At 40.9% G+C, this 20,503-nt stretch overlaps 1 protein-coding gene across 1 annotated transcript in view; it reads right to left on the minus strand.

The window, feature by feature from the left end:
• pip4p2 (phosphatidylinositol-4,5-bisphosphate 4-phosphatase 2) overlaps positions 1-20,503 on the minus strand; it is a 63,328-nt gene that overhangs the window by 37,595 nt on the left and 5,230 nt on the right. The window contains exon 2 of the mRNA XM_048528479.2: positions 2,585-2,733. Within this exon, the coding sequence (XP_048384436.1) occupies positions 2,585-2,733 (149 nt within the window). The remainder of the gene's footprint in view (positions 1-2,584; positions 2,734-20,503) is intronic.

Here is a 20,503-nt window from a genome sequence, read left to right on the forward strand (position 1 = left end):
AAGTATTTTAGAATGCTTTCTTTGTCTTTTAAAAACCAACACAAAAGAAGAACAAGTCTGCAATTACTTAGCACCTTCAGATGATGCACTTGGGAAATAATAGGTACTCTTATAGCATTGGGAATGCAGCAATCTCTTTGTGAAGAGGAGGTCCTCAAACTGCAATGAGATTAACTAAGCTATAATAATCAGTTTTAATGTTTTGTTAGAAGTTAATGTCACCACGACTCCTTCAATAGCACCTTCCAAATCCACAACCTCTACCACTGAAAAGGATAAAGTGTAGTAGGTAGATGGGAACACCACCAGCTGCGAGCCTCCTCCATGTCAGTCATCCTTCTGACTGGGAACTAGATCATTGTCCTTTCACATTCACTGGATCAAAATTTGATAACTTCCCCCTCCCTTACTGCAATTTGGGTGTACCGACCCAATATGAACTGCAGCGATTCAAGAATGCAGCCCACCACCAACAGCTCAAGACCAATTCGGGACCAGCAATAAATTCTGACTTTGACAGAGACATCCACATTCAATGTATAAATAAAGGAGGATATTGATCTGGACACTGCGTGAACGTGCGAGCATATCTTCAAATAACGTCATTAAATCTTTTACATTGTTGTAACAGCTGGCTGTGCATCAGTTTAACATTCATTTCAACATGTGGTGTGGCATTTTTTCAGTACTCAATTCAAGCATTAACTTATGTGAGGTCTCTGGTGTAGTGTTTGAGCCATGATCTTCCAACTCAGCAGCGAGAATGTGGCTACTGCAACTGACAACTTGGAAATATTCCTAGCGCTTTGATCAGCAAATGCGAGATTTTTGATTGCCCTTGCATTTAAAGGGGCTTCTGTTCAATCGTCTAATGGTAATTTTGGAGTTCACCCGCTTGTTCTGTATATCCTCATCAGATGCAGTACTTTGTTTGTTTGCACTATCAAAAATTTTAATTATCTTAAAACTTCTCTATATTCTTTACTCAACAGAATGGAAGATTTGTCTGTGCATCCTAGTCTCAATTTAAAACATTAAAACACATCTGTACTGATGTATTATTAAACAAAAACAGACACTGCACCCGCTCCAAAACAAACATATCCTTCCTGAGATGCACTGCCTAGAAACAAAGCAGCACATCAGATGCTAATCATCCAAAGCATTAGGTCATTACAGTACAACTTATACTCCTTATGCATTGCAATCCCCTAGAAATAAAGAACAGCAGTTCATTAGCAATTTCCCATTTTTTTGTTCTAGTCTCCTAGATCTGTATAGACCCTTTTAAATCTCTCCATTCTTCACAGTTTCTATCATCCCCTAAGTTAGAAAATACTCAGACACATCTTTCTTACATCCAAAGTAATTTGCAACTAACTTTCTGTTCCTACCTACATTACATACTGGGCCACCTAAACGAAAGGCATGAACAAGCTTGGGCACACTATTCTCTATTCCTTCCTGAAACTCAGGACACTAAAATTGAGCAACTTCTAATGTTACTCCTTCGAATGAATCAGTAAGATTCAAGAAGAAATTTTAAGAAACTAATGATAGAGGGGGGGAAGAGGCTGTGGACATCTACAGAAAATGTGTTATCATGTGTTTTTTACAAGTAGCACAAGTACAGTTTAAACTCAGTTTGTAACTGATGACTGCTGATGAAATTATTGCTCCATTTACAGTATTCTCTTACTTGTGTTGACTTCGTAAAACAATCACAAATCAAAAAAATTGATCAATTAAATATAAATACACTTATCCTAAGATCAAAAAGCTTGCTGGTGGACATGATCCTAGAAGGACACTAGAGTTGCATTATGAATTACTTTTGGATTTACCTGTCAAATTTTGTACAAGTTCAAACAAGGTGGGAACTGACTGACAAGAGAAAATGCTTGTGTGGTGATACTTTGACAAATCCACGCAATTCTTTGCTACTTCTTAAACCACACATTCCAAACTGAAGACATGCTTTTGACCGAAATGCATAAAATAAACAGCAAATAAAACACCTTGACTTTTTTGTCCGTATCCATCTTGCATCCGGAACATATTTTTTCTAAAAAGGTGGACGCGCAGAAATAAATTGTGGGTACATTTCAGCATGAATCTAACGGAACCGAAGCAACAATTTTTTTGTACACAAAAACGCTGCAACCTTGAATAGACTGATTTGTAGTTACAGGATCCAAACATGGGGGAAATGCTGGATTGATCAGACTACGGGTATTAATGTTTCTTATAGGTTTAATGGCAGGCGCTAGAAAATCAATGGGAAAACAGGGAATTTTAGTGTTTGTTGAATCTACAGCATTCTTTCAGCACTAATTTACTCAATATTACTAAAACAAAAATGTTAAAATCAAGAAAGTCAACATGTCCTTTATTTCTTTAAATGTCCATATCACATTCTATAAAATCAAAATTCACAAAAACAAAATTTTTCATGTTGTACAGGAAAAAATATAGTTTCAGCACCTTTATAAAAAAGGAAGAACTATACATATTCAAGGGAAACTACATTTTATAATGTGCTACCTGTTACTCACTGGCTTACATAATATTTGGATATTCTTACCGTGGCTTCATTACAAATGGTGCATTTAACGACATGCTGGTGGAGCTTGCCCTCCAGATTAATCAGGGACTGGCACACACGACAGTTTATTACTGGCACTCCTCCAACATCAGGGCTAGCCACTGGGCTGTAAGGAGGCGGGAGCTCTCCTGTGAAGAAAACCAACCGCAAACATTTACAAAGCTTCAAAATACATGTAATTTAACACAGCAATTGCAGGTTCACAAAATGGATCAGTGGATGAATGTTAATAAATTGTTGCACCAGGTAAGAAAAGACACTATGTTTGATCCCTGGGCAGATCAAACGTTGGGAAAACAACATTGCAGTGCAGTTGGATTTGGCATTCTTGAGCTAGGGATTGAAGTTCATGCTCCTCATGTCATCATTTTGTCATTTTCTCAAAGTGTATTTGCAGACGCTGTTAAGAATAACATCAGACTCACCTCTCATCCCAGCATCCACCCCACAAGCTCAAACCTCAACCCACCCAAACCCCAAACTACAGGCAGTCTGCCAGTGCCCTTGTCACATGACTGTATTCCCATAAGGAGACTTTGACAAATTATTTCTGTGCAGAATGTTTTTTGATTGCTGGAACAGCAAAGAGACATGCAAATTTTCGAACCAAAAAATAAACCATTAGCAACTATTCATCTCCCCAGGCTGACCTTTAACTACTCCTGTATCTGTCCAACAGTTTCTCTCCCTCTTTGGGTTCTATCTCGATCTACATTTACTCTCCCACCCCACTCCATCTTCTATATAAAAACCACCCTTTTCCTAGCTACCATCAGTTATTAATGAGATTCACTGAACACGAAGCGGTAACTCTATTATTCTCCACAGACACTGCCAGATGTGCTGAAATTTTCTTGCAATATCTGTCTCAAACTTTCTGACTTGCACCATAATAATTAATGTCAGTAAGATGCATATTGTGAAGACTGAAATATTGTTACATTACAAAGTTATCAGAAAAGAAACATTGTGTTTACGTTCACTAAGATTTGAGGAGACAATGATACAAGACAGCACTTTATCAGTAGCATTTGCTTATAGGTCCTCAATTTTAAGATGCCTATAAATTTGATTCAACAAAATGTCAATACTTCAACTTTAACTGACAAATCAATTTCTTGCGAGGTCTCTCAGGGCAAACTGAGAATATGAACCTTAAAAAAAGAGAAGTGAATACTGAGAGAATGTATATGCAGAAGGCTGAAAGACTGCACATAGATGCGGGACCCAAAACGCTAGGGGGGAAAAAAATCCAGTGGAACAAAGCAGCGCCATAAAACAAAACGTAAAACTCAAAAACCAGATTCGAAAGATAGGTAAACTCTAACACTAGCCGTTATCGGCGGGGGAGGGGGGGTGGTGATTAACAATGACACAGCGTGACTAGTTTGTAGACTTTTTAAGTTTAAACCAAAGAATATTCAGGAACAAGGTAATAGCAACTAGGTGACTTAAAGATTTAATTTAGTTTGTATTTGATAACATCTTGCCGAATGGGTTTAAATTAAGTGCCTATAGGTGTGAAGCTGGAAAATTAAAAGAACCTGAAGACTAATTTTGTCAAGTGTGACGTTTTCATAGACAAATTATAAAATCCATGGTTCACATGCACTAAAAGTCCTTTCAGCATGGAACCAAATCAGGATGGACTGTCCCAAATAAATTTATTTCACAACACAGTCTTCAACAAAGAAAGCAGTGAAAAAGCAAGGTGATGAAAAGGATGTCTGTAATTGGTTGGTTTCCATCAGAACTAAAGGAACCTTGAAGGAGGTTGTGCTATTTATACAAACTAAGGTTTGGGAATGCATTTCACATTAATTGTTACATAAATTTAATTGCCTTACAAATAGGCAAGGATGTCAGGAGATTGGTTCAGACAACCTGCAAAACAGAAAGCTGATGAATGCCATCTGAACTCTCACTTTCTTCTTGATCTTCAGGGTCCATTGGCCTTTCTTTCTACAAAATATATTTATAATATCCCTCACACCCCGCCCCCGCCACAACCACCCCCAGAGGATCCCCCTCGTCCTCACATACCACCCCACCAACCTCCGGATACAATGCATCATCCTCCGACACTTGCGTCATCTACAACCCGACCCCACCACCCTTTTTTCCATCCCCACCGTTGTCTGCTTTCCGGAGAGACCACTCTCTCCGTGACTCCCTTGTCCGCTCAACACTCCCCTCCAACCCCACCACACCCAGCACCTTCCCCTGCAACCACAGGAAGAGCTACACCTGCCCCCACACCTCCTCCCTCACTCCCATCCCAGGCCCCAGGATGACCTTCCATATCAAACAAATGTTCACCTGCAATCTGCCAATGTGTGATATTGTATCCATTGCACCTGGTGTGACTTCCTCTACATTGGGGAAACCAAGCGGAAGCTTGGGGACCGCTTTGCAGAACACCTCCGCTCGGTTCGCAACAACCAACTGCACCTCCCAGTCGCGAACCATTTCAACTCCCCCTCCTATTCCTCAGACGACATGTCTATCATGGGCCTCCTGCAGTGCCAGAATGATGCCACCCGAAGGTTGCAGGAACAGCAACTCATATTCCGCTTGGGAACCCTGCAGCCCAAGGGTATCAATGTGGACTTCACAAGCTTCAAAATCTACCCTTCCCCTATTGCATCACAAAACCAGCCCAGCTCGTCCCCTCCCCCCACTGCATCCCAAAACCAGCCCAGCCTGTCTCTGCTTCCCTAACCTGTTCTTCCTCTCACCCATCCCTTCCTCCCACCTCAAGCCGCACTTCCATTTCCTACCTACGACCTCATCCCGCCTGCTTGACCTGTCTATCTTCCCTGGACTGACCTATCCCCTCCCTACCTCCCCACCTATGCGCCCCTCTCCACCACCTTCGGTCCGCCTCCCCCTCTCTCCCTATTTATTCCAGTTCCCTCTCCGCATCCCCGTCTCTGAAGGGTCTAGGCCCAAAACATCAGCTTTTTTGCTCCTGAGATGCTGCTTGGCCTGTGTTCATCCAGCTCCACACTTTGTTATCACTTTATAATATCTTTCTTTCTTTCTTTACTTTGTTAAAGCCGCTGATTGTCAGTTTAATGCGTCAGGTATTGGTTACACTAATTCGGTTAAGAGCTAGACAAGAGCGTATGAAGGTAATTAAGCGTTATAGTAATAAGCAGCAATCCACATCTGACCACAGGACTCTTACCGTTACAGGAAGTAGGGCTAAATATTAGATTGATAATCTGCAAAAGCTAGCTCAAAATGACAAGTGCTTTCCTTTCTTAAAATGTAAGGATCACTAACATTTGAGAAAACTAGAGCACTCTATTTTCTTTCATGTGACGTTAGCATCAACAGCAAGGCCAGGGGTCCTTATGCCAAACTGCCCTCAAGGCAATGGTGAGCTGCCTTCACAAACCATTGCAGTCTATTTTCTGCAGGAAGACCCAAAATACCAGTAGCATTTTCATAAGTTCCAGGATTTGGATTCACTAACAGTGAAGGAATAGAAGAACATCAGAAATAGAAGCAGTAAATTACACAATCCATCGTGCTTGGTCCACCATTTGATGTGATCATGGCTGATCATCTACTTCAGCACCATTCTGTGTATTTCTTGATATTTTTAATTTTTAGAAATCTTGAATATGCTCAATGATTGAGCTTACACAGCCCCCTCAAGCAGAGAATTGCAAAGATTCATCATAGATACTGAAGAAATTCCCCTTCGCCTCGGTTCAAAAAATGGCCACTCTGTGACTCTCTGAGTCACTGCCCCTTGATAACTCAGTTCTGAAGGTAGGTCACTGAGCCTAAAACATTAACTCTGCTTTCTCTCCACGGATGCTGCCAGATATACCAGTTCTTAATAGCAATTTCTGCCTTTAGTTTCAGACTTCAAGCATCCACAGTTCTTGGTATTATTTCCTTGTTCTAGATGAGCTAACTGGGGAAATACCCTTCCTGCTTCTACTCTGCCAATCCCTCCAAGAATGCTGTACATCTGAATGAGGTCACTCATTCTTCAAAACTCCACAAAATATAGACACAGTCAATTTAATCTTTCCTCATTTGACAATCCCTCCATCCAGGGATTAGCTTGGCAAACCTTCGCGGCACTCCCTCTATAGCAAGTATATTTTTTTCCTTAGCTAAGGAGACCTATCTACCTACATCAGTCTAAGTGCAGCCTCAAAGTTCAGTATAATTGCAAATCTAACCTCATTATAGGAGGGGCAGAAGGAGGAAACAGGGAAAGGATGAAGTTGAGCATACTGTATCTAAACGTTCACAGCATTCACAACAAAATGAAGTCACCAGAGTTGAGTGGTTATGATACAACAGCCTTCACAGAAGCATGGCTACGTGCTGGCCAGGCCCGGGAAGTGAATATTCAACATTTAAGGCGTACGGATAAGAAAGGGAAGTGGAGTTACACTGATGATAACAGATGGAGATCAGTGTAGTTGTAAGGGAGGGTTTCAGATTGGAACAACATTGTGTGCAATTTGTTCAGGTGGAGCTAAGCAGCAGCAAGGGACAGCAGAAATAGCTTGGAGTTGAGAATAAGCCACCAAGAGTGGTAGTGAGAGGCACAGCAGATTTCAGAAGATGATAGAAACATACTCCATGTGCATGACAATTATCATGGTGACTTCCAACCGCACATAGACTGGAAACTAAACAAGCACTAAAGCTGTGGTGGTTTTAAGAGTGACTTTGGGACGGTTTTCTCACGTAGGATGGTGATGAGCTGAATACAGGGCAAGCTATTTTAAAATCTACTATTAGGTAATGAACAAAGACTATCAATAAACTTGTAAAAGAATCTTTAGGGATGAGCGGCCACAATGTGATAGAACACCACATGATGTTTGAACGCAACATAGCTCAATCCAAAGCAGGGGTGTTAAATTTGAATGAGGGAAATTATGAAGGTGTAAGGCACAAATTGGTTGAGCTGGAATGGAGAAATACAGTAAAAACATGAGTGTACATAGGCAATGGAGAGTCTTTAAATTAGATTTATTACGTGGCCTTCAGCAATTGTGTGCCTTCAAGACACAAAAACACAATGTTATTTACCCAAAAAGTAAAAGTGGACTGTAAAAACTTGTACAGTTACCAAAAAAGGAAGGAAATGTTTGGTTAAACAAATGTCAGTCCATTAAAATCTCAGTCAGTAGAATTTATAATGGGAAATTAAAGAATGACAAAGAAGTTAAATTATTACTTTGTCTGTTTTCAGAGCAAATGTGAGAAATCTTCCAGAAATAAATAGAGAAAATAAGGAGTTGAAGAAAATCAGTATAAAGAGGCTGTACTTGAGAAATTGACAGAGCTTAAAGTTTACAGGTCCCTAGGACCTGCTAGGCTATATCCCAGCTCGTTGAAGGAGGTTGCTATAGAGGTGATCGATGTATTCGTAATCACCTCCCAAAATTCCTAAATTCTGGAAGGAGTTCTGCAAATGTCACCCTTCTACTTAAGAAAAGAAAGGGGATGTATAGACCCATCAGTTGTAGGGCAAATGCTTAAAAACAATCCTAAAAGGACATCACAAATTGACTTATTTAAAAATGATTGATTGGTTGCAGACAGCATGGATTTGCAAATGGAAAAGTGAGAGTCTAGATATCTTGTTGGGAGCTTTCTTTTGAGGATGTTACTAATAAAATTGTTAAAACAAAGTTTATGGTTGTAGTACATTTGGATTTTCAGAAGGCTTTTGAAAAGTCCCACACAGGAAGCTGGTTAGAAAAAGACTGAAGTATATAGGAAAGGTGATAGTGTACTGGCAGGGATCAACAATTTGCTAGCAGACAGAAAACAGTATGAACACGTGGGGAATTCTTGCGTTGACAGGCTGTGATTAGTGGAGTACCCGCTACAATCAGGTCCTTGGTATCAAGCCATTCACACTGTACATAATGATTTGGACATAGGGATTAAATTAAATATTTCCAAATTTGTGGATGATGCAAAACTAAGCAATAAACGTGAGCTGTGAGGAAGGTGCAAAATATTTTGAGAAGGCCACGAACAGGCTAAGTGATTGGGCAAAAACTAGAAGAATAAAATAAAATGTGGAAAAATGTGAGGTTATCCATTTTGGTAGGAAAGACATATGTGGAGCATTACTTAAATGAAGAGTGGTTGGAAAGTGTAACCGTACAAAAGGACATAAATACCCTTGTCAATGACTGAAGACTAGTGCACAGGCTTAGCTATTAGGAAAAGTAGCGGAATGTTTGCCTTTATCACAAGAGGAAGAGAGAATGGCAGTGGTAAAGTCTTGCTTCAGTATACAGCAGCTACAGGAATTGGATCTCACCAGGAGTACCGACAGCAGTTTTGGATTCCTTATCTCAGGAAAGATTTTATAGCCATAAAGGGACTGCAACCAAGGTTCACCAGACTTGTTCCCAGGATGACAGGTTTACAGTACGGAGAAAGGTTGGACAAACTGGGCATGTGTTCTCTGAAGTTTACGATGATGACAGGTGATCCTATTAAAATTTACTGAAGTCACTCAGGATTTTCTATGTTTCAACAGAATCACCTCTGATCCTTCTAAACTCGAATGAGTGCAGGTCTAATCTGTTCGATTTTTCTTTCTAAGGTAAGCCTTCAACTCAGGAGTGAATGGCATGAGCTTTCTCTGAAGTGTTCCTAAATGCAATTACATCCTTGCTTAAGGAAACCAAAGCTGTACATAGTAAACCAGATGTGGTCTCCCCAGCTTCAGCTAAAGCAAAATGTGTGAACTTCCATATTCCTTTCCCCTTGTAATAATGCCAATGTTCCATTCACCTTCCTCACCACTTGCTGTACCAGCAGGATCACTTCCTGTTCTCCAGTCTCTCCCCGTCTAAAAGGTAGACTGTTTTTCTATCTTCCTGTCAAAGGAGACGAGTTCACAGTTTCCCACATCATATTCCTTCTGTCAAATTTTTCCTCAATCACCACCTATCGGTATCCCTTTGTGCAGACTTTATATCCTCCTGACAACTTACATTCCTCCCAATCTTGGTATTATTGACAAAATTAGCTTTCATACATTGTCTCCTTATCCAAGGGATTAATACTGGTCAGGCCTTTCCAACAGCAGGGGCCACAGACCAGAATGTTGGTTGGCAAGGAATCCTGACGTTTCAAAGATTGCCTTCCAACCGTTACAATCAGCTTCCTTGTGCCAGGCATGATTTTAGTCACTGTAAACGTTTTCTTTGGTGGCATAACATGAGTGAAAGGAGAAAGGCAAGATCTAGGGTAAGGCTATCCAGTTAAACCCAGGACAGAATCATTCCATGGTACCTAAACAGAACATCAAAAGATAATTGGTGATTGTTGCAATCAGGATATGATTAAGATCCATATCCTTTAACTGCCTAGTACATTCAATCATTTCTTGTTATAATAAACAAATAGATCTGACTGAACACTGGCACTTAGATAAGAATCTCAGGACAAGCACCAACTATTTAACATTTTTCATTGTTTACGAACACTGCACCCATATCTGCTCCCCAAATTTCAGAATTTGAAAGTTTATCAAACTAATTCTTCTCATTAATTGTCTGATTATCCATCAGCATGCAAAGCTGAAAGAGAGGGAGGTACAGCTACAGAACTTTAACCTAGTGGCTGTGAGACCTCAAGCTGTGCAGAAAAACCTAATGGCTCTGGCACTCAGCCTAAAGTTAACATTGAAACTACGTCACAACAGACTTCTGCATCATTTTAAAGTATGTCTGATGTTCTTTCTGACATACTCTTTTGTACACTACTTTGAACTAAAGTCAGCCTCATTAGCATGGAACGGATCACAAATATAGTTTTATTTATTTAACAAATGTAAATCCCCAACATTTGCTTCCACATTGCCTTCTTTAACCTCCCAACATTTGCTGCAATGACAGATGTTACACTGAGTCTACCGAACCTGAAGGCTCCTCCCAAAAGATACCCAAATAAGCAAGGTACAAGTTGCATGTTTAGTACAAAATCAGAAAAATGAAACAATAAGGCATGCAAGTGTAGCTACAGTCGACAATATCAAAGGGCATCCTTTCCCCGAGTCACACTATAAGAGAGATGTTCAACTATTACAGATTGGATGCAGGTTCTTCTATCCAACATAATGCAAGAAAAAAATAATTAGGCTGTTCAGGCAGTTTTGGCACAGGGTATTTTAATCTCAATAGGCCTACAGAACCTCGGTGTAAAACTTCATCCAAACAAAACAGCAGTGGAAATGCAGCACTTCCATCATGCTGCCCAAGTGTCATTTGGATAATATGCAGAAATGCTGGGCTTCCTAAATAGTTGGTTGCAACCTCCAGTAGGGTTGCCAGCCAATCATGTGTCGAACACTAGCTCAGAGGCAGCAATGGCTACTGTGAAGCTCCAATTAAATGCCAATAGATAGAAGGCATTTTAAATGTCAGCTTTTGGACACCAAAGTGCCTGAAGTTGCAGGCCTGAATGCTAATTTCAAAACCTAAAATCTAAATGGACGAAACAGTTTTCCCACTGTTGCTCTCACATCCTCCTCTTAATCCTCTCCTCCCTCAGGTATTACTTCACTACCACCACCAACTCCTACTTCCCCCACTGAAACTGCCATTCCCTTCTCTGCTGTCTCTCAGAAAGTCCCCCATACACTGCTTTCCCAAGTCTGGACTCAGCACTTTTGAGAACCAAAATGGGGTCACATTGGGAAACAAGGCTGGGAAGCACTGCACCAGTTATATTACACTACGTTTTTTAGTCTGCTACATCTTTGAGGCCTAAGGGAGATTTACTCATCTAACCTGGATAATTTCATAGCACATGCAGGGGTCAAAAATTTAGCTTCTGGCTTCATATCGCTCGTGATCTTCAACAGTCTTGATATACACAGTACATTAACTATTGAAACCACAGCCATAATCTAATCAAACTTATTTGGCAATGGAAGAGACAGCAAATAGCATCAATAACAATGTGTACTTTAAAATACCATAGAATCAATAACTGACTTCAAATTGATGGTGGGTGGGTAAAAATATCACAGGGTTCTTCGCTCTTAGTATAACAACTTATGTCTTCAGCATATCCAAAAGCACTTTACAAAACAATTATTTGAGGTGTAATCACTATTATTGCGCAAATAATACTCACATAGGAGAGGTCCTTTCCCTATGCCATGATCTACAAAAGTTATTTTGCTTGTCTATATCTCCTTATAGACTTCAGGCTAATTGGAAAAGACTACAGCCTGAAATTTACTTTCAAAAAAACAGAGACTGGAATTAAGTGAATAAGAGAGTTATTTTGATTTAAATTGTTAAAGAATGCATTTGAAGAAATATTATAAAATATTTTTACCATAATTATGAGCTTGGATTTTCCTTGAGCCATGTGGGCTAGTCAAATTAGTTGTTCAAATTAAGCTGGGTTATGGCTTCTGGATATTAACTCCAAGTATCTTGATAAAGTCAAAACTAAATCTTGGATAAAGATCTTTAATTTCTGTAGCCATACCAGAAACTAACCTTATTGACAAGCTGGGAACTAAGTCAACAGGTGGCAAATACTATGCAGTATGGATAGTTGTAAAAAGAAAAGGAATATTTTTCATACTTATGGCACAACAGTGACACAGCATGAATGATAGAGAAAATGCTCTAATTATAATTTCCAGCAGAGGCTAACTTAAAACAGGGGACAGACGAAAGATGATGAATGTCATCAAAAGACTTTGTCAGATCCTATATGGAATAAAGCCAGCTGTCCTGGTTACCAATTCATTAACTGACTAAAGCACTTGACTAGATATACAAGTGGACAATGGAAATGTTTTAGGGTTCTCAAATATAATTTATCAAAGGAACAATTAAGGAAGCTTCAGAACAAAAAAAAGATTAAAAGTTCGTAGAAAGAGGTGGAGGGAGTGATCACAAGCAGGTGAAAGATTACGTAACTGCAACTGAATCTCTAGCAATTTGAGCAAGATTTGATGATGACGGCCTTAGAACCACTGCAATTACTTTTTATAGAACAGTCATTGATATATGGGATGTTTACATAATACACATGCTAAGAGCAGCTGTTAATATACTTCAAGTTGATATCCAGTAATGTTCAAGTCAATAGATTCACCTTTGTGACAATACCATTTACAAGCTTCTTACCAGAATTCAGTGGTTGACTTACAGGTCAATTTCAGGAAGGAAATCTCAAAAGGAATGTGGTTTGCCAGTTAGGGCTACAATATTGTGATAGTGGTTATTAGTCAACATATGCTCCTATCAAGACTGGCACTGCTGTAGAAGAACAGAGCACTGAAATCCCCTCCCTAAATCTCTCCACCTCACCACTTCCCTGTCCCGCTTTGCATTCGATAGTCTATTTTTTAAGACAAGGCTATTATCTCCCTCTTTGGCTGAATGCCCATATTTGTCTCATTATGCCTCTTAAGTACCTTTTGATGCATGTTAAAGGCACAACATAAAGTGATGTTTAACATACATTTTGTTTGCCTGAAATCAATTCTATATCAATACTAAAGTCAATTCAGATAAGAGAAATCAGCAAAAGTAGTACATTTTCATATATTGCCCTAATTGGGTGGATTACTTAGTTGCTTTCATCTGATCAAATAGGCTGCTCTAAGGCCCTGAACTATTTCAACATCAGGCCTCATACAAATTAAAGTGCTGACTGCCCCATAAAAGATTCCATTATTCTGATCCGTGGACATAAAAGCCTTCAAGGCAGCTGAATGTGAAGGGTTTGGACAGCAATGATGTCAAAAGGTTGGATAGCAAATATTGGATACAAAGAAGAGAGGCAGTTCCTACTGCAGGAGCCTTTTCTGTACTACCCATATCAACATGAAGATGAATTTGGAAAGCTTTGGTACACAAATTCACAACCAATTGTCGTAATAATGAGTGCCAAAACCAGCTTCACTAAAAAGCAAAATCCTGCAGCTGCCGGAAATTGATAATAAAAACAGAAATGGCTGGAAACACCAACAAGTCTATGTACTACGAATGTTAGATAAAATGACATTCCATCAGAAACCACATGAACCGCTTCACTTTTGAGGGGATTCTCCTCCCCAAATGAAGCTTAATATCAATTTAGTTAAATCAAAGTAATTTGTTGCTCACAAAGCCAAGAACATCTTCAAAATGACAGTTCTGAGGAAGGGTCACCAGACCCAAAACGTTAACTCTGTTTTCTCCTCCACAGATGCTGAGCTTTTCCAGCAACTCTGTTTTTGTTCAAAGTGACTTTTCCTACTGAGGTAAACCTACGAATATCCTGATCTCGCAATGTTTCTTCAAAATTTTGTGCTACAAGCCTGGCCTTAGCCTCAGCCTCAATTCCCAGCATGAAACATATTTTTTACCATCCATCTGTGAGATGGGTTGACTGTTCCTATCTGACACCTGTGCACCCTTAAAACCTCTTTTCCAAACAACAATTGCAAAGCTGAAATGTTTATTAATTTGTTTTCTAATTTTTCTGTAGCCACTAAAGACTTTCCAATCTCACCAGCTTATGTTTCTGGTGATATCTCTGTTGCAGAGTGCTTCTTAACCTTGTTTAGATTCTCACATGTGCGCACGCTCTCTCTTTCTGTTGTTACCCACCTCCTAGCAATGGTTTTCAGTTCTTCATTCTGGTTCTTGCCCTGTCCCTGGCCAAGCCATTCCAGAACATCTACAACACTGGCATCTACCCAACCGTGTGGAAAACTGCATCAGAACCTTCAGATTGTTGAAATACAAAGCTGCGGCATTTTTCATATCCAATTTTATGTGCACTTTTTTTTCTATTGTTATCCAACTTAATAAGTTTTGCACTGGATACTACATTGTTCTTAATCAACTGATTTATGAAGAATTACTACACCTTTTGAAGAAGATTTTAGTGGTATCATGTACAAATCTGAAATGTTTGCAAAACTTTGACAGCTGTATTTTGTTTCAACCTTTATTACTTACAGTCTGGATATCATTTCAGGTTGCCCAATCCACACATTGTAGACATGTTTCCTCTATCTAACACTGCACAATGAGAGTTCTACCACCATGTTCTTCACTGGACTGAAAATTCTCGTGATCAATACACTGCCTTCTCTTTGATATGCATCTCTATCTTCTGTTGTGTGTTTAGTTTCAAATATTCATTCTGCTATCTGGTACAGTTTGTGGTATAATGGTACTTTGAATTGACTACACCTATGCATTTTTGGGGTCCACTCTTCTACTCTAAGTCCCACATTTTTCTTGTTTCTCAAAACTGTCCTCATTTCCCTTAGTTAAAATTCTTCTTTGATATTGTCAACTATAACCTATATTTAGCCTGTTAAAAACGTGTCCTCCATTTTCAGTCACATGGCAAATTGCTCCACTTACACTACCACTAGAGAGGAATGTTTTCCAAGGATAATTCATTTAGTGCTTCTGACATTTGTTCCAGCAGTGTGCACTTATCTGCAAATACAACTTATGCCAAAACTACAAGTATCTCTAAATACGATATTTTGCCATGTATAATAATGTAAGTGCCAGCAGCTTGAGGAACATCCAATTATCTCTGTGGTATTCCATACACTGGAAAAATCAACAGAATTCAATAAAGTACCCTTCCATGGAACTTTCTTCACTCTTTCCAAATTTGCTAAAAGCTGACTATGCTAAAAATGTGGTCATAAACTGTTACAAAATTACCTTTCTTGATAAATCTCATCAATGCAAATTGGTACTCTGCCCAGACTATCAGCCATAAGCTGTTCCTCAACCTCTAGTTCTGAAGTCATGTGGCTTCCTGGTATAGTTGTGAGAGAGACAAGGTCATATCTTATTTCTTCTTTGGTAAAGAATCAATACAAGACTATGATTTCATCCTTCTAATGATCATAGGTTTTGCATTCTATACCTTAACGATACCTTAACACTTACAATTTTCTTCATTAGCCATCTCCAAAGTTTGCTCCAACTCACTTGCTGGTTAATATTGTGATCAGAGATAATGGGGAACTGCAGATGTGGAGAATCCAAGATAACAAATTCAGTTTTCAATCTTTGACTTACCAACAGCTGACCATCCTATCTGCCAATGTTAAACACCAGACAGTCTAATTTTTGGTTAGAGTGTGTGTTCAGGTATAAACTTTTCAGACTAAAACCCAAAAGAAATGTGGATGCTGTAAATCAGAAGCAAAAACAGAAGTGGCTTCAAAAGCTCAACAAGTCTGGCAGCATCTGTGGAGAGAAATCAGAATTAATGTTTTGGGTCGAGTGACCCAAGGAAAGTTTGAGGAAGGGTCACTTGACCTAAAATGTTAATTCTGATTTCTCTCCACAGATGCTGCCAGACTTCTGAGCTTTTCCAGTCATTTATGTTTTTGTTATAATTTTTGTCTAGCAAGTTTTAATTCACCTTACCGGTTACAAAACTCAATCACACTGATAATGTTCCCCATTATTACATCCACTCAAGTTCTCACCCAATAAACCCCTTACTTAACATAATCACCTGTCCCCTGGTTCCATTAGGTTTTGAGTATCTCAGCCAGATCTTACTTGATGCTGACAAGCAACATAATGGATACCTAGAGATAATGGGAACTGCAGATGCTGGAGATTCCAAGATAATAAAATGTGAGGCTGGATGAACACAGCAGGCCAAGCAGCATCTCAGGAGCACAAAAGCTGACGTTTCGGGCCTAGACCCTTCATCAGAGAGGGGGATGGGGGGAGGGAACTGGAATAAATAGGGAGAGAGGGGGAGGCGGACCGAAGATAGGTGGAGAGGGTGTAGGTGGGGAGGTAGGGAGGGGATAGGTCAGTCCAGGGAAGACGGGCAGGTCAAGGAGGTGGGATGAGATTAGTAGGTAGCTGGGGGTGCGGCTTGGGGTGGGAGGAAGGGATGGGTGAGAGGAAGAACAGGTTAGGGAGGCAGAGACAGGTTGGACTGGTTTTGGGATGCAGTGGGTGGGGGGGGAAGAGCTGGGCTGGTTGTGTGGTGCAGTGGGGGGAGGGGATGCACTGGGCTGGTTTAGGGATGCAGTAGGGGAAGGGGAGATTTTGAAACTGGTGAAGTCCACATTGATACCATATGGCTGCAGGGTTCCCAGGCGGAATATGAGTTGCTGTTCCTGCAACCTTCGGGTGGCATCATTGTGGCAGTGCAGGAGGCCCAAAACGGACATGTCATCAAGAGAATGGGAGGGGGAGTGGAAATGGTTTGCGACTGGGAGGTGCAGTTGTTTGTTGCGAACTGAGCGGAGGTGTTCTGCAAAGCGGTCCCCAAGCCTCCGCTTGGTTTCCCCAATGTAGAGGAAGCCGCACCGGGTACAGTGGATGCAGTATACCACATTGGCAGATGTGCAGGTGAACCTCTGCTTAATGTGGAATGTCATCTTGGGGCCTGGGATGGGGGTGAGGGAGGAGGTGTGGGGACAAGTGTAGCATTTCCTGCGGTTGCAGGGGAAGGTGCCGGGTGTGGTGGGGTTGGAGGGCAGTGTGGAGCGAACAAGGGAGTCACGGAGAGAGTGGTCTCTCCGGAAAGCAGACAGGGGAGGGGATGGAAAAATGTCTTGGGTGGTGGGGTCGGATTGTAAATGGCGGAAGTGTCGGAGGATAATGCGTTGTATCCGGAGGTTGGTAGGGTGGTGTGTGAGAACGAGGGGGATCCTCTTGGGGCGGTTGTGGCGGGGGCGGGGTGTGAGGGATGTGTCGCGGGAAATGCGGGAGACGCGGTCAAGGGCGTTCTCAATCACCGTGGGGGGAAAGTTGCGGTCCTTAAAGAACTTGGACATCTGGGATGTGCGGGAGTGGAATGTCTTATCGTGGGAGCAGATGCGGCGGAGGCGGAGGAATTGGGAATAGGGGATGGAATTTTTGCAGGAGGGTGGGTGGGAGGAGGTGGATACCTAACTGGCTGCAAGGCAGACAGCAAAGAGTAGAGGGAAAGGTTACAAAGCGTAGAACTGGTTGAACACAGCAGGCCAAGCAGCAGAGCAGCAGGAAGGCTGACGTTTCGGCCCTAGAAGTATGGTCTAGGCCTGAAACGTCAACTTTCCTGCTCCTCTGATGCTGCTTGGCCTGCTGTGTTCATCCAGTTCTATACTTGTTATCTCAGATTCTCCAGCAACTGCAGTTCCTACTATCTCAGAGGGAAAGGTTAGTGCTTTGAATGGCAGAAGGGCAGGACCACTGTTGTTCACCACTGTTTTTCTAAATTTATATCAATTTCAACTTTTGTGGATGATGTCAGATATGGTGATTGCTGTTAGGAGCAGATTAATCAATACTGAAAAGGACAGCAACAAACAACCTTAAATCTGCAGAAGGAGAACGTAACTGGTAAATGAATTTCAACACAGCTAAGTGGCTCATAACATATTTAAGAAGGAGCACATAGAAAGTATGATCCTAAATATGGTTCAAAAGCAAATGAATCAAGGAACACAAATATATCAAATTAAGACAGTGGCACAGGTTAACGTTGAAAATTCAAACTATGGATTTTGTCATAGCCCAACTCTTCCATGCCAAGCAGATATCCTAAACTGATCTACTCCCAATTACCAGCATTTTATCCATATCCCTCTAAACCCTTCCTATTCATATACTGATCCAGGTGCCTTTTAAATGTTGGAATTGTGTCAGCCTTCCCACTTTCTCTGGCAGCTCATACACGCACCATCCTCTGCATGCAAAAGTTGCCCAATAGGTCCCTTTTATATCTTTCCCCTCTCACCTTAAAACTATGACCTCTGGTTTTGACTCCGCCACCCTATGAAAATGCCTCGACTATTCACTGTATCCATGCCCCTCATGATTTTATAAACCTCTAAAAAGGTCACCCCTCAACCTCAAATTCCAAGGAAAACAACTGCAACCTATTTTCAGCCTCTCCCTGTAGCTTAAACCCTCTAACCCTGGCAACATTCTTCTAAATCTTTCCTGAACCCTTTCAAGTTTCACAGCATCCTTCCTATAACAAGATAGAATTGCACACAGTATTCCAAGCGTGGCCTCACCAATATCCTGTATGCCCAAATGACCTCCAAACTCCTATAACTCAATGCACTGACCAATAAAGGCAAGCATATCTTCTTCCCTATCCTGTCTACCTGTGAATCCACTTTCAAAGAATCTGCACTCCGATATCTCTTTTTAGCAACAGACACCAGGACCTTATCATTCAGCGTACAAGTCCTGCCCTGATTTGCCTTTCCAAAATGCAGCAATTCAGGTGGGCCAATGGGCCGAGGTGATCAAGGTCCCATTGTACACGTAGGTAAGTTTCTTTGCTGCCCACTACACCTCCAATCTTGGCATTGTCTACAAATTTACCAAACGTGCCTCTTATGTTCACATCCAAAATCATTGATATCAATGATGAAAAGCAATGGACTCAGCACCGATCCTTGTGGCACTCTTGCTGGTGACAGCCCTCCAGTCTGAAAAAGTAATCCTCCACCACGATCCTCAGTCTTCTACCTCCAAATCAGTTCTGCATCCAAATAGCTAGCTCTCCCTGTATTCCATGTGATCTAACCTTGCTAACCAATTTACCACGAGAAACCGTGTTGAACATCTTATTGAGTCCATATAAATCACGTCCACGACTCTTCCCTCAATCATCTTTTTTTTGAAGAATAACGCAATCAAGTTAGTCAGACACGATTTCCCATGCACAAAGCCATGATGATTATCCCTAACCAGTCCTTGCCTTTCCAAATGCATGTAAATCCCGTCCCTCAGGATTTCCTCCAACAACTTGCCATCCCCCGATATCAGGTTCGCTGGTCTATAGCTCCCTGGCTTCTCTCGATCACCTTTCTTAAATGGTGGCACCACGTTTGCCAACTTCCAGCGCCTCACCTGTGACTATCGATGACACAAATCTCTCAGCAAGGGGCCCAGCAATCACTTCCCGAGCTTCCCACAGAGTTCTAGAGTACACCTGATCAGATCCTGGGGATTTGTCTACCTTTACATTACAGAGATGATGCTGGACGTTTAAAATACATAGAGATTTTCCAAGATGTCATTTTTCTACCCCCAAGTTCTAGATTTTCCATATCATTCTCCACAGTAAACACTGATGCAAAATACTCATTTAGTATTACCCTCACCTCCAGCTGTTCCACACATAGGCAGCCTTGCTGATTTTTAAAGGGGGTCCTCTTCTCTCCCTAAACACACTTTTGTCCATAATACATTCATAGAATACCCTGCAGATTCTCCTTAACCCCAATTGCATAAACTATCACGTCGTCTTCTTGCCTTCCTGGTTTCCCTCTTAAGTATAGGCCTACTGTCTTTATAATCTTCTAGGGAATCATGCGATCCCTGCTGTCTATACCTGACATATGCTTTATTCTTTTTCTTGGCCAAAACCTCAACTTCTCTAGTAATCCAGCAATCCCTACGTCTACCAACCTTGCCCTTCACCCTAACAGGAAGGCATTTTCTAAGAGGGCTGAATTGAAATGTAGAGAAAAGTTATGTTAAACATGGATCAAGCCTTGGCTGTGCCACTTCTGTATACAAAAAGAATATATAGAGGTGTTGGGGAGTGTTCAATAAAAAGATTACAAGAATTATGTCTATCAGGAGAGGATGATCAGGTAGGTCTTTTTCTGTTGAACCGGAGATTTTTGAAATTATGAAAAGTTTTGGCAAAATATGTAGAGGAAAGACAAGAGGATGTAGGAACAACAAAACTCGAGGTCATCAATGCAAAATGACAATTAAGAAAATTTCACTCAGGGAATGACGACAACTTGAAACTTGCCACCCCATACAGTGGTCAGCGTGGACTGCAAATAGGCAGTTAAGGGAAGGCCAGATAAGCAAATGCGGAAGAGAGAGAAATTCATTCTGACAGGGTTAG

The sequence above is a fragment of the Stegostoma tigrinum genome, chromosome 5 (assembly GCF_030684315.1).
Source record: "Stegostoma tigrinum isolate sSteTig4 chromosome 5, sSteTig4.hap1, whole genome shotgun sequence".
Classification (NCBI taxonomy): domain Eukaryota; kingdom Metazoa; phylum Chordata; class Chondrichthyes; order Orectolobiformes; family Stegostomatidae; genus Stegostoma; species Stegostoma tigrinum.